We start from the raw sequence: 14,825 nt of genomic DNA, 5'->3' as shown, positions 1-14,825 counted from the left end.
ACAGGAGGTTCCACTTAAATATGAGAAGAAACTTCTTCTCAGTGAGGGTGGCAGAGCCTGGCCCAGGCTGCCCAGGGGGGTTGTGGAGTCTCCTTCTGTGCAGACATTCCAACCCGCCTGGACACCTTCCTGTGTAACCTCATCTGGGTGTTCCTGCTCCATGGGGGGATTGCACTGGATGAGCTTTCCAGGTCCCTTCCAACCCCTGACATTCTGTGATTCTGTGATATTTCCCGGTGTGATTTGCCCCTCGTTTCCCAGGGGTTCATCCTGCCGTGGCGCACACCCAGCTCTCCTGCAGTGCCTGGTGTCGCTCTGGGGCTGGTGACGCTCTCGGCAAATCGCTCTTTCTTATCGGTGACATTAATAACTGCATCCATGCTCTGCTGCTTTTTGCATTATGTCAGAGCTCTACTGTTGCTCGCAGGTGCGAAAGCTGCCGCAAAATATCGGCGATGCAGAAACTTTTATACTCGCTACAGAAGGTCATTCAGCAGTTTGAAGACTTTAATCTTTTACCATTCTTGATGCCAAGATGCACGTTGTCTGATATGGACAGGGGTGCCCCCTCCCTGCCACCTCAGACCTGCTGCGGTGGGTCCTGCGGTACATGATGGATGCGGGGCAGGGGTTTGTTTCTCGAGCTGTTCTGAAAGTCAGTGAAATAATAAATCATTTTAACTGTGTGCTGCAGGATGCATTTAGCTTCTTAGCGGACTTGAGTTATTTATACAGTTCGCAGTGGAAAATAAGGTGTATGCCAGAGGTGAATCACACCTGCAGCCTTCTTAGAATCATAGTCACTTTGGTTGGAAGAGACCCTCGGGATCATTGAGTCCAACCATAACCCAACCGAACTCCAGCACTAACTCATGTGCCTAAGAACCTCGTCTAAATGCCTTTTAAACTCCTCCAGGGATGGTGACTCCACCACTGCCCTGGGCAGCCTGTTCCAATGCCTGAAAACAGTTTCTGGGAGGACTTTTTCCCTAATATCCAATCTAAACCTCCCGTGGCGCAACTTGAGGCCATTTCCTCTTGTCCCATCACTTACTACTTGGGAGAAGAGCCCAACCCCTCCATGCTCCAACCTCCTTTCAGGCAGTTGCAGACAGCGATCAGGTCTCCCCTCAGCTCCTGTTCTCAGGCTGAACAGCCCCAGCTCCCTCAGCCGCTCCTCATCACACTTGTGCTCCAGCCCCTCACCAGCTCCGTTCCCTCCTCTGCACTCTCTCCAGCACCTCAGTGTCCTTCGTGTGATGAGGGACCCAAAAAAGAACACTGAAGATCAGTCATGGTTTGGGTGGGTTTCTCCTTTGTGCGTCGTTGATTACAACAAATGCTGAGAAGCGGCTGCTGCTGCCATCGCTGCCGTGGCGGCAGGACGGGTGAGGAGCAAAAAGTAAGAAAATCTTATTTTTATCTGAAGGTTTTGACGACACTGCTGAGTTCACACAGGGGTCAGCAATGTATTTTTAAGTGGTGACATTGCTCGGAGCAGATTTCTAGCTCCAAAGGTCCCCCAGCAATGCTGTGTTCCCTCTGCCCCCTAAAAAGGGGTACGCGCCTTCACGCTTCATCTTTTTAAAGGCCACCGCCAATAAGCTTTTTCAACACTAGTATCAATACTCAATGAAGGGCGACGTTATTTCGCCTTCAGATGACTTCATGAAAGAATGCTGCCCTGGTACAAGAGTCAGTTCTGGAGACCGGGATTATATTATATGAGAGAAGTATATTTTGGGCAGCCTAAATATGTAGATATCTGTTCGCCCCTGGTTAATGAGGCACACAAAGTTAGCAAACATACGAGTGCTTGCTACCATAATACCCTTTTCATCTGCATCAATGTTTATCTCAAGTTTCATTAGTTCCAGATATACACACTCTTTCAGTTTTAGTGCTGGTTTCAGGTTTACTACAGCTATGTTAAAGTCACAAAACTGTGGTGTCACTATAGTAAGACACTGACCTTTAGCTGCTGTTGGTATTTAGTATTTGCTGTAATATTTTGTTTCATTCGTGGTTCCTATGCCCTGCATTACCTTTAAAATAGCTAGATTTGCATTTGCTTTTGCTAGCATCTATTTAAAACCTCACACGTTACTATTAATATCTAGCCTTGCATGCCAGCATCACACAAGTCTGAATGCACCACTGTCCCTAGGAAGAATATTTTCATTTGGGCATTAAAAGACTGCAGATCAGTTACTGATAGAAGCCCCTTTGTTTGCTTGCTTTTTTTAAAAAGTAAAAAGGCATCTAACAAATTCACATAATATTCAGACGTGTTTTTTCATAGAATGAAGAAACTGCTTATGCATTTTGATTTTTAAATCTGTTTTCCTTATACTGCACTTTCTGAAGCAGCGGTGTTGCTCAGTGCTGTCCTCAAACACCAACACAGGGTAATGCAATGTTTTCTGAAGTCTGCCAAGTGGTGACAAAGCAAAATTGAGTCCTGAGGAGTCGCAAATGTTGAGAAAGAGCCACCTAACTGCATTTCACTATTTTGATAGGTCATTCCAAACGGTGAGTTCGCCCCCAGCAACAGAACAAACTCGGCACCCTGTGGCTTAAAGCTGCATATTAAAGCATTTTGTATGAGCAGCTCTGCGGGTCAAGGGGCAGAGTATGGAAAGAGGATAAAAGATACTCTGTGGAGCTCAGGTGTGGACACAGACGTCACTTTCTGTGGGCGAGTGACAGGCACAACTCACGTTTAGGCAGTAGCTTGGCTGGGCATCTCCGTCCCCCATGGCAGAAATGGGGGTGTCTTATTCACCCAAACAGTGGGAGCTGGGGCCCACCGGCACCAGCTGCAGGGCAAAAATGGACTTGGGTGCTTCGGTGCACACAGCTGAAAGTTTGAGTTGAAAATTGAGACCTTTGTTGACCTTAGAAAATGTGAGGAAATCTCATTAGTTTTATTAGGTCATATAAAGATATGAGCCTTATAGTTTGGACTCTGGAGAATGTGCAGCAACAGTAATACTTTGACCCCGGTACATAACGCCAGCATGGCGTGAGGTGTACATTAGGGGCTGATCCTGCAGCCTCTGCGTGTGATGGACTTTGGTGGGCACATCTCTTTCTTTGGTGTAATTTGACTTCAAGGAAGTCACTGTTGATTTTCTCCAGCCATAATTGAGGTGAGGCTCAGGCCTCCTATTTTTAAGACATTTGAAGAATCTGTTATGGCTATGTATGTACGTATATACACATGGGAATGTATGCACATCTTTTCTCTACATAATGGTTATGTCCCTCCTTCTGTAATTGGCACTACTACAGTGCTGTCCAAAGAGATACACTAATATACCTTAACAGGGAGTCTGGCCTCTGATAGTCTAGTGTTTAAGAGAGTCCTTTTAAAAAAAACCCTTTATTTCAAGGAAGAAATAAATTTCCTGTGTCCTAAGAGTATAAGAAGAAGACAATTGCTTTTCTCCAGATGTCAGACCAACAGTTGGGGTGTTTGTAGCTCACAGTCTTGTAAGAGCAGCCTCTGGAAGTGGAGTGAAGGAGAGCAGTGGTGCCTCACAGATGGCTCACAGGCTTCTCTACAAGCAGGACCAAGTTCTCCCTCCTCGCAGAGCCAGGGAGGTTCCGTATGCCAAGGGAGATGGTGCCCACTCGCAGGCTGTGACAAAGAATGTGTGTGGGGGGACGTGACCTGCTGCCCCACTGTCACCTGAGGGACAAGGACGTCCTTTACAGAGCCCTGTGGCCGTGAGGCTTAGTGCAAGACGGCCTGGGATTTACTCTTGGATTAAATGGGGAAGAACTTGGGTTAGTCGGCCATGGGCTTCTCAGGGAAGGTGGTGGAGCGAGCATTGAGAAAAAAGGAAAATAGGGGTGAAAAGGTGGGCTTGGTTTGCCCTGCTCCCAGACCCAAGCAGGTATTCTTCACCGAGGTAGGACAGAATGGCTGGTTTATCTCATCTTTTCAGTCTGAACCTCTGCCACTACAATGATGTAACATGGGGGGCTGAGGCTGCTGCAAGAGAGTTTATTTGGTATGATAAAATATAGAAGGAACTGATTGCACGTGAGTCTCTGTAACAAAGTAGCATCACTTTTTGGGATGGCACTGGTAAATCCCATGTACTTCTGCTTCCAGGAAGATCCTTAAAAAGCATCTGCCTCTGGGGTTGATCACAGAGTTGAAACGATACAGTGGCGACAATGGTCAGGATCTGGCCCCTGGCAGCAACAGACCCGATTGCTCTTTCATTCAGGCAGAGGAGGAGTGGCAGGATCTCCTGATCCTGCAGGACGGGAGGTGGGCTCCCCCGCTCAGAAACGTGGCCGTGTGGGCTCCGTATTCAAAAATGAAAGCCGAGGGGATCGATAAAATGGGGTAGAAACCACCAGTAACCTTAGTTCTTAATAATTAACTGGAAGTCCTTTGATGAACTTAGTACCTGAGTGTGGAATTTGGAATCTGACCTTTACTACATCTAGATAAACAGTGTGGCCGGCCCGGCGGCTCTCTCTGCAGGCGCCCCTCACACTTCATGCTGCAGGCAGGAGCTCGGGGGAGTCCAGCATGATTCTTCTTACCGTGCTGTTCCTTTGCATCATCTCCACCTACTCAGCCTCTGTTAAAGGTAGGTCTGTACCAGGCTTGGTTCAGCTTTTGGCTCAGCAAAAGCATAACCAGCGTGTGTACGCAGATCTATTTTGCATCAAAAATTATCCTCTTTACTCATCCATCCTTGAGTAATTAAAAATATATTTAGGAATTGCAATGATTTAAGCGCTTGCAGCATTTGTGTCGGCAGGGGGGATGGAGAAGACAATGTTTTCAGGTGTACAGGGCGAGTGGTGTGAGTCAGGAGACCTGGGATCTTCACCTTGCTTAGTCAGGACATGCTGTGGGGGTACCAGCTTGAAAGGGACTATTCGCATGGTCAGAAGTTAAACACACCGAAGTGCTGTGGTGGAGCAGAGCCAGAGTGCTCAGGGCTCTCCAGTTGACTCAGCTACCACTGGAGTCAATAACAAGCATCCCATTAATTTCATGGGGAGCTCACTCTGCAGCAAGGCATGAAAACCTGGATGTCTGCACAAGCCCTGGGAGCAGGGCTTTACTCAGGTGTCCTGACAAAGGTCAAGGATATAAAATCTGGAGACTGCCCGCTTCTGAGGTGCCAGTGTATGAAGCAAGGAAAGGTGTCTTTAGTAGACGCCCTTCATGTACAACCTGACATTAAATTTAGAGGATCAGCAACCTTAAAGCATGGGCATACACCCAGTTTTTAGTTTAACAAGGATATCTTCATCATGATGAAGGCGAGGGGGAGGGCACACCATCCTAAGTGAAACTTTAAAAAGGCTGTAGAAGTGCTCTCATGGTCGCTGCAGGGGATCCAGGACACTATCCGTGTAAGCACAGAGCAGGAACCTTTTTCTCCCTGCCTCCATACCCCCTTAGGACAGGAGTTACAAAGCAGAGACGTTTGCAGGCAGTTGTTCTGCCCATGAGTGCATTTCACGAGACTGCCAAGTAATGTTTACAGCTAGATATTGACGTGCCACATTTCTGGTGTCTGCCCTTCTCAGCTTCTCCTTAATATCAATTAAGCAAAGCTCCTTCTTGATGTGAAGTTGCTTATCACTTTACATCCCCGGGGTACTAAGCAAGCATTTTCTCATTAATTAGTCCTCCCTTCAGCTCTGCCAGGTCTTGTCTCTCTTGTGCAGAGAGACTGAGAGCTAAATTACTGGCCCAAACTCCACTTAGTGCCTCAGTGGCAGAGCTGGGATCAGGATGTGTGTTTTCCCTTTCCACCAGGCCATGCTGCCTTTGGGAAATACTGAAGGAATATTCTTTTAAATCAGCCAGATCAGCACACATGAAACTTCCCTACTGCAGTTCCGCTTGAAAAATGTTTTCAAAGAAGCGGATGGGTTTTGGTTTTTAAAGCTATCCGGTATCAGAAACAGTGGCAAATATAATTTATGAAGGTAGAGCCAGCAAGTAGTTAGAGACGCACATGCTGTGCATGCCATATGTATTAATAAAAGGCACAGGACTTGACAGCTGTCTCTACTCATGCAGTGTAACCTTCTGTATTATACAGTATCATGATTTAATTATAGACTTGGCATGCTACCCTTAATGACAGACACTTAACATTACTAGTCCAACTATGTGCTATACACTCCACCTTGAAAGCAGGCACTTCTGACCCCAAGAGAGCAAGGCTGATTGCAGACTTTGTGTCCATCTTTCCTCCCCTCTCCGTCAGTGGGACATTTGCCACCAGCTGAAATGGCAATGGCTAAATGGGCAGCAAGGATCCCAGAATAAAAAGGAAAGAGCTTCTAAAGGCAGGCTTGTTGGTTTTGTTTTGTAACAAAAGTTTATACGAGAAAGGCGCAGGAATAATCCTTTTTAAACAGTACTGGCGTTTTCTTCATGAAAGATGTCAAGAAAATTTAATTATGCTGTTTTGAATACTGGTTCTGGGCAGTGACACCATGTCTCTGTCCCTCAGCCTCCAATATCCCACTCGCCTCTCAAACTGACCACACTCTCCAGTTGCCTCTCTCGGCTTCCCCATTGCCTTCAGTACAGCCTCATCCTGCTGTTTCTCATTGTGATCCACTGACACCAGTTTTGCAAGTAAAAGCGTCTTCTGCCCCGGCCCCCGCGGCGTTTTCCGCGTGTGAAATGGTGAAAGCTTTCAGAACCTAAAGTTCTTGTAGCTCCCAGAAATGCTTTGCAATTATTAATCTCTTCCATGACACTTGCAACTAGCTGCTGTGTCACTTGCTCCTCTGTTTCCTTCAGGAGGGAACAGCTCTTTTGTTTGTGGGGACAAGCAAATGCTCAAAGGGAGGAAGAGGGAAGGAATTCTTGTAAAAGGAAAAAAAAGGTCTATGTGTTGAGCTGTGGAAAAGGATAGGTGAAAGGCGCTTTTGAATGAAAAGAGAGAGGGAGCAAAACCACAAACATCCACCTTAACTAATTAGACACGTCTCTCAGCACCCATATCATTTTTCTTGGCCGTGCTTTCCCCCCCACCTTTTATCTTTAGATGGAACTGTGTCACCCTCTGTGTTTAGAAAGCACCTAGTGGGCGGCATTTGTAAAATCTCAGTCAATACTAAATCACGAGCACTGACGCTTCTGCTGCAAGTGAAGGACGTTTTGAACCAGGGAGCAACCAGCTCCGAGGCACTGCAAGGAACTGGGGTGTCCCTGAAGGGCTCAGGCACTGCTCTCCAGAGGCTTTAAAGCCAACAAGAGTAAGGGGAATTGGGGGAATGGCTGGGAAATTCTCAGTAAATGCAAAGTAAGGGTTGTATTCCTCTTAGTGACATTTTTTGAAGCAGACACACAAGACATGCAAAACCAGAAAAGCTCCGTGCCAGCATTAATGCTTCAGCCTCTCTGCAAAGCAATCAATAGTCGCAGATTTGAGCCCTCACGTGCAAACAAGCCGTTCTCCTGCGGTTACCAAACCTGGTGTAAAGCTGGTGTAAAGGGTGAGTCAGCTCAGTTCTGGGCAGCTTTGCCTGTTTAGACAAGTTGCACCCCAAACTCGGTGGGGTCACCGTTTTCCTCAGGGAACGGTTCTTTGAAGCTGAGCTTAACCTACCGCTATGACATCCGAGTGACCGGGGGAAGGAAGCGAGTAAAACCTCAAGAAAAGGGCTTTGGGGACTCTTGGAGCACTGCAGAATATACCTGTTCAGCTGCGTTCAAACTACACCGTGCATCTACCCAACTGGGATTTAAAATCTGAGAGTGAAGCAAGAGGAGATTTTGGGTTTCCTTTTTACCAACGCAGTGATTTAAAATTTATTTAGCAGAGTCAAATAAAACATTGAGGGACGTGACATAAATCAAGATAGCCTGTTGATTCTCTGCATGGGACTTTGGACACACTGATTACATTACAGCATGCTTAAGAACCCGTCTGACATGTTTCGATAGATTTTTTTCTTATTCTTTTCCCCTCTGTATTTGTCATAAGACTGAGATGCATCTCCCGCAGGAGAGAACTTTGCTTTTCTTAGATTAACTCTGCTGTGAAGTTTTTGTCTCTTCTCTACACACCCTGAACTCCGTGGAGAAATTCCCATTGGATTCAGCGGTGCAGCATTGGGGTGTGAGAGGCCAGTGCCGTGCTGCTCACAGACAGCACCTAAGGTCACTGTGTGTGTGTTTACTTTGCAGATGTAATAGCACGTTGAGTACAGGCAGCTTCTCCTCCCTTCCCTTCCCTCTACAAACTGACTTAATCAGTTTTTCTTGTGTGGAAGAGACCTTTGTAGCCACTCGCACCAGAGGTGGGAAGCCCTTGAAAGCAGTGAAAAGGGATGCGTGCCCTTCATGACAAAATATCTAAAGGGTATTCAAGAATAAATTGATTTTCCTTAGTTGTTTTTCACAGTATCACAGTATGTTTGGGATTGGAAGGGACCTCAAAAGATCATCTAGTCCAATCCCCCTGCTGGAGCAGGAACGCCCAGATGAGGTTACACAGGAAGGTGTCCAGGTGGGTTTTGAATGTCTCCAGAGAAAGAGACTCCACAACCTCCCTGGGCAGCCTGGGCCAGGCTCTGCCACCCTCACTGAGAAGAAGTTTCTTCTCAAATTTAAGTGGAACCTTTTGTGTTCCAGCTTGATCCCATTACCCCTTGTCATATCATTGTTTGCCACCAAGAAGAGCCTGGCTCCATCCTCATGGCACTCACCCTTTATATATTTATAACCATGAATGAGGTCACCCCTCAGTCTCCTCTTCTCCAAACCAAAGAGCCCCAGCTCCCTCAGCCTTTCTTCATGAGGGAGGTGCTCCACTCCCTTAATCATCTTCATTGCCCTACGCTGGACCCTCTCCAGCAGTTCCCTGTCCTTCTGGAACTGAGGGGCCCAGAACTGGACACAATATTCCAGATGTGGTCTCACCAGGGCAGAGTAGAGGGGAAGGAGGACCTCTCTCGATCTACTGACCACACCCCTTGTAATACACCCCAGGTACCATTGGCCTTCCTGGCCACAAGGGCCCAGTGCTGGCTCATGGTCATCCTGCTGTCCACCAGGACCCCCAGGTCCCTTTCCCCTACACTGCTCTCTAATATGTAATCTCCCAACCTATACTGGAACCTGTTTTTATAGTACTGGTTGCATTTACACTAACGAGTGCAACTGAATCTCTAGGGAAGGAACAGTGTCTCTGAATTGTTGTTAGTTCTGATAGAAATGGCACCTTAAATGGACAATGCAAGTTGCATTTATGCTAGAATTTGGCTTTTTACATCCCTTAAAATACATCAGTTAACAGCAGAGGACCCCAGGATCCTGGGGACAATTATTTAAAGAACAAGCACTTAATTATTTAATCTAAAAAATATTTTCCCAATGTCTTCATTACATTCATGTCACCCCTGGCCAAGACTCTCAATGGAAAGATTTCCAATAAACACGCAAGAGGTGCAGAGGACAGTTTCTGTTGGCTCCAACATATTACAGCAGTGCATTTCAAATTGCTAAGCACAAAAATTGCATGATTAATTACAGTGGTTTGAGTTCCAAATAATTTAGGATTACTTTCTAATGCTAACATACCCGGGTAAAGAACTTGACTCTATTTAAACGTAGAGCTAGAACACAGGAATTTGTGGATGTTCTTATTGTAAATATATGAGATGAGTGTCAACTTAAACAAAAGAACCCCAGCTGATGTAGTGGGACAGCCTCTATAATGAAAGGTGGCAGGAACAGACCTATAGATCTTCTGTTGGCGATTACAATTTTAATTTTTCTAAAGGTGTTTGTTAGAGAAAATGACATCTTATATCAGTTAGCCAATTCTAAACCACTAAGTCTGGTTCTTTGCTTTCCAAACAGGGCACACTACTGGACCCAGCTTAAATAATGACAAGCTATATAAATTTGCCTACTCAGCTGAAGTGTATGTTGATCAGGCAAAAGCATCACTACAGAAAAGTGCAGGCTACCGGATTTCTTCTGCTGTGGATGTCAACCTCTTATGGAGAAATCCTGACAATGATGGTGACCAGTTGGTCAAAGTTACGGTAATTAATGCCATCCGATAACTTTAAACATGCCAAATCTTTTCTGTATTTAACTTGTTTTCAAAAGATGATCTAAATCTTTTATTCTTCTCTAGTCTCAGCAACTGAAACCAGCTTCCTTGATAAGCTGATCCCTGTGGAATAAGACTTCACAAGAATATATCTAACATCATAAGCCAGAACTTCAGAATATCTCCTATATTTTGAAATAGCTTCATACAGCTTCTATAGCTTTAAACAACTGGTGTGCAGGCACCTACATCAGGTTGTCTGAAGTCCTTGGTTCTAGCTGCAAATCATGTAATTTTTAAATACAAGCCAGATTTTTTATTTAGCTTTATGGTGAGTTTTTCTGCCACTTATTTTCCTAGCAGTGAGTGCTTGTTCCTTTTGAAAACATAGACGTAGTAATCGTGGAATATTAATTATGAGAAATAGAAATTAAGAAATAAAAAAGATATATTAGGTGATTTATTCTATCCAGGCCCATGCTAGACTGCTCTCTACATGGATTTTCTTTGTTTTTCCTTTGCTAGATAAGAGATGTTGAAGTTGAAAATGTGAATGAACGTCCAGCTGATAAAAACATCTTCAAAGGAAAAAGCACAGAGAAGATAATCGGGAAAGAATATCTGGACGCTCTACAGAGACCCATGGTTCTTGAGTTAGTTCGTGGAAAAGTAAGACCCCGTCTTTCAAAATTCAGTCCCTGAGGAAACCTCAGACAAACCTTTTCTTACAGGCTTGGGGAATTTACCAACTCACTATCCTCTCAGTGTTCTTGATATGCCATCATGTCTTATCTTTCTATACAAGATAAGATAGTTTAGAGCAGACTGTAATTCACCTGTACAAGGGGCCCTACCAGCCCAAGACTCTTGTGTGTTGAGAACACCATCCAGGATCGACGTAAACAGCAGATTGGCCACAAACATATGGGTACAGATGCAAATATGCACACAATTGCTGTGTAAAATTTGTGCTGTTGACTTCAGGGACGCCGGGGTTTTATCCAAGGTCTGAAAGCAGAAAAGGAGATACAGTCTGTCATGAGGGGGCTTATACTGAGTCTGTGAGGAACAGTGTTAATCACTTTAAACCCTCAGCAAATACTTTAGCATGACTGCTTTTCCCACCTCTCTGATGTGCTTATTTACTTCAGTATCACCTACAGTTTCAGCGCTCCCAAGTTAATGAGCTTAATGCTGAAACAGCATTTCATATTGTTGCCCTACTGGGAACTGTCTCCAAAACTCAGAAGAGAAGGGACAGTGAGCAGGAGTGTCTGTGTGTTCCTGGGTTTTGTAGCTTGCCCTGAGAGACCAACAAAGCACAGTCCCACCGCAGGGGCCCCCACTGTAGCTCTGAGCCCCAGTTTTGCTCAAAGGGGATTCAAGTAAATCCATCTCCCCCTCTTTTTCCCTGCAGAGCCGCTCACCCGTCCCATTGCGCTCAGACTACAGCTCTGGCCAGGGAGCAGCGAGGCTGGAGCCGTGGTTGCTTCTGCCTCCTTCTCCACGCTTCTTCACCCTCTCGTTGCTTGTTGCACGGGGTCCCCAGCCCCAGCAATGCGCAGCGAGGAAGGTTGAAGGTCACACTCCCTTTTCTCTCCTGCGGAGCGGAGTGAGGGCTGTGACACTTTATCCCGGCAGGATCTTTCCCTCCGGCTGTAAATAGGCACTGAGCACATACCCTGGCCGCCAGCTCAGCCTGCTGAACCGCAGCTGCTCCCAGGCCTGGCTCAGTCGCTTTCAGACTCAGCCTTGTCATCAGTTTTACACAACATAAAAAGAAACAGGACAGCACTGGCTCCCAACTGTACACATCCCTATTGAGGGCAGAGGTATCAGAAGAACACGGTCAAAATACATCTGCTCCGACTGCATTAAGCAGTTCACATGCTGAGATGTAGTACTAAAAACTTGGGCTTCTTCTCAGGTAATAGGGTCTGCACCCTCCATTCCTGATTTCTCTGTGATGTGATACTTTCATCCCTGGTACAGTGATTTAACTTTTCAGGGTTGCCCCGAGATAACACACTGATTGTACTTAGAGTTCCTGAAAAAAAGTGCACTTTTAAAGCACTTCGAATGCAAAGTGGAGGTGCAAAGTCTTGTTACCAGAGGAGAGGCTCAAGCACAAACAGTTGACCCTGTGCAAAGGTTGTGATGTGTTTGACACGTCATTTAAATCATTCTAACTGCGATTTATCTATGATTCATTCTGTGTCTTTGTAATCTGTGATTAAAGGGCAACAGATATTATGTGCGTGTGGGGAGGGATTATTTGAGGATTATGCAGAAAAATTAGTCCCTTGTGAATTTATGTAAAGTTTCCCATTTGAAATTAACAGGCAGGAAAGATGCTCACTGTGCTGAAACTGTATTTAGGTATAGCTAAAGCCTGAAACATGTTTGCAGTGTTATTGGCAGGCCCTGCAAACCCTGCAGTTTGCTTAAATAGGCCCAAATAAAAAATAAAGGGAGTTTTTCTACGGGGTATCCTCACGATTCCTTTCTCACTTAACCAGATTTGTTATATAGCTGGCTTTCATTCCTACAGGTCAAAAACTTCTACTCCTATCAAAATGAACCTGTTTTTACTCAGAACATCAAGAGAGGGCTGGCCAGCCTTTTCCAGCTACAGCTGCACTCCGGTGCTGCCCAAGAGGTACGGTGCTGCAAGACGATCGTCATCGGAGAAACAGGCTGATTGTACTGATGTTTAAAGTCAGTGGATTCCTAAACTCAGTTCAATGGATTAGACCATTTAAAATCAAACCCGGTATCTACACAAAGTTAGCAATGGTTTAGCCACATCCATTTAACCTGTGTTATATTGTTAAATTTTTACAACTGTCCACATGGGCAAAGCTGGAATTTAACTCAAATTCTTAAGTGTGGCACCTGCTGCTATGTGTTTCCTGACTTTTTTTGTTTAAACAAACATTGTTACTTTCCTCTATAGTTATATAATGAAAAGTACCTCTCTCTATCCGAAGCAGGTAGTTAGAAACACTGATACCTTCAAAACTGGTAAATAAGCCCAAACAGTGCAGCATCTCATGGAAAAGATTCCAACACTGGGGAAAATGGTTCATCTTTGGAAGGTGTTCCAGGGTTCCAAAGATAAATTCAAGCAATTGTCCTAATTTAACCCTTTTTTTCAAGGTGGACATATCTGGTAAATGCAATACTACTTACCATGTGCGGCAAGATCAAGTGACTAAAATAAAAGCCCTGGACTCCTGTGAAATAGAAAAACAAGGATTTACCAGCCACAACCAGGTATGATTTCTGTAACAAAATAAAATCCGTCCTGCCTATTTAAAGATATATCCTTAGTAGCTATTACTAATTTTCTCCTTTCTTGCATTACAGAAAGCAAATTTTGCATGGGCATTCTGTAGTATTACTAGCAGAAGTTTGATATGGAGTACCCATGCGGAGAACACGGAATGGATTCTCCTCTTGTGCAAACCACCTTGGCTCAGCTGACATTAAGTGCAGCACACCAATTCTCATCATTTTTGAGTCTCATCCATAATATATTTTAATTTCTATGCAGATTTACAGCACTTTTATCCTGGCTGTACCGAATTTTTAATCAATGCAAGGCTGCTTATTTTTTTGGAGGAAAACACTATATACAATCACAGTCATAGTGACAATTGTCACCTTCTTCCCAGCTCCTAGGTCACAGCATTTAGTGTACACAATAAACACTGGGCGAGATGCTGATACCTGAACGGAGCCCTGTCAGGCTTGCCTGGAAGGTCAAAGCCCTTTGTGGTCCATCACTACTACTAAATGCTCTTCTAAGTGCTTTGTAGGCTTAGCTTGAGGTGTTGCCAACCCACATGCACTTTGCTTATCTGGCTCTGTTTCACTACGAGTTTTGCCCCAATGTGAGCTCTTTTCCTATTCTGTTGTTATTGATCGGTCCTTTTTCTGCTTTATTTTTAAATTATTTTCAGATTTTAGATGTCAGTACAAAAGCCACATCTGCCACAATTTATGTGCTGGAAGACAGTTTCATTAAATCCATTAAGGCAGAAGAAAATATCGTTTTGCTTCTGAATTACCGACGAAAAACAAGTTCCAAAATAGTTTCAAAGTAAGTTGGGTAATTTGGATGTCTTTGGTAGTAGCAGGACTAGTGGTTCAAGTCAGGTCAAATACGTATGTCTTATACCATCAAGATCTAAGGCTCTAAACTCTCCAGGTAAGGATTGAGGTGTCTTTTGTATCCATATGGTACCTAGTCCGATTTTGATTAAGGTCTCTACCATACTGCGAATAATAAATAATGACATTCATAAGAAATTAAATAGAAACAGCTGGAATTGGCCAAAATATTTTAAGCAACACATTACTTTTTCAGGTGTTCCATTTCTGTGTCTTTTCACTTCTCAGTACTTCAAATGGATCTCCATTTCTAGTATATGAAAGTTCGGAAGTATAGAATACAAAATCTGCTACGCAGAAAGGAAAGAACCATGAAGCCTAGATCTGTGTTAGACTCCAGACGCTAAACCACTGAAAGTCTGGAGATACTCATACAAGATAAATGATTCAGGCACCTCCTTAGTATTATGATATTTAAAAACTGTACATTCAAATCTCACTTTCCAGATCTTATGAACAAATATATGAAACCTTTCAGAACATATATGGTTACTGAAGGCCGTTTAGCAGGTACTATAAAACTTTAGAAAGTCTATTATTTAGGTATTTTATACCACATACCTCTTAGCAGCAATTCTG

The 14,825-nt window shown here is 44.4% G+C and overlaps 1 protein-coding gene across 1 annotated transcript in view; it reads left to right on the top strand.

Moving 5' to 3' along the window:
• The window catches only part of MTTP (microsomal triglyceride transfer protein), a 31,466-nt gene that overhangs the window by 396 nt on the left and 16,245 nt on the right, over positions 1 to 14,825 (top strand). The window contains exons 2-7 of the mRNA XM_065062360.1: positions 4,505 to 4,613; positions 9,872 to 10,059; positions 10,596 to 10,739; positions 12,622 to 12,729; positions 13,230 to 13,346; positions 14,036 to 14,175. Coding sequence (XP_064918432.1) covers positions 4,553 to 4,613; positions 9,872 to 10,059; positions 10,596 to 10,739; positions 12,622 to 12,729; positions 13,230 to 13,346; positions 14,036 to 14,175 — 758 coding nt within the window. The 5' untranslated portion in view covers positions 4,505 to 4,552. The remainder of the gene's footprint in view (positions 1 to 4,504; positions 4,614 to 9,871; positions 10,060 to 10,595; positions 10,740 to 12,621; positions 12,730 to 13,229; positions 13,347 to 14,035; positions 14,176 to 14,825) is intronic.

This window comes from Columba livia, chromosome 4 (genome assembly GCF_036013475.1).
Source record: "Columba livia isolate bColLiv1 breed racing homer chromosome 4, bColLiv1.pat.W.v2, whole genome shotgun sequence".
Taxonomy (NCBI): domain Eukaryota; kingdom Metazoa; phylum Chordata; class Aves; order Columbiformes; family Columbidae; genus Columba; species Columba livia.
This window is presented reverse-complemented; position numbering and strand designations above follow the sequence as displayed.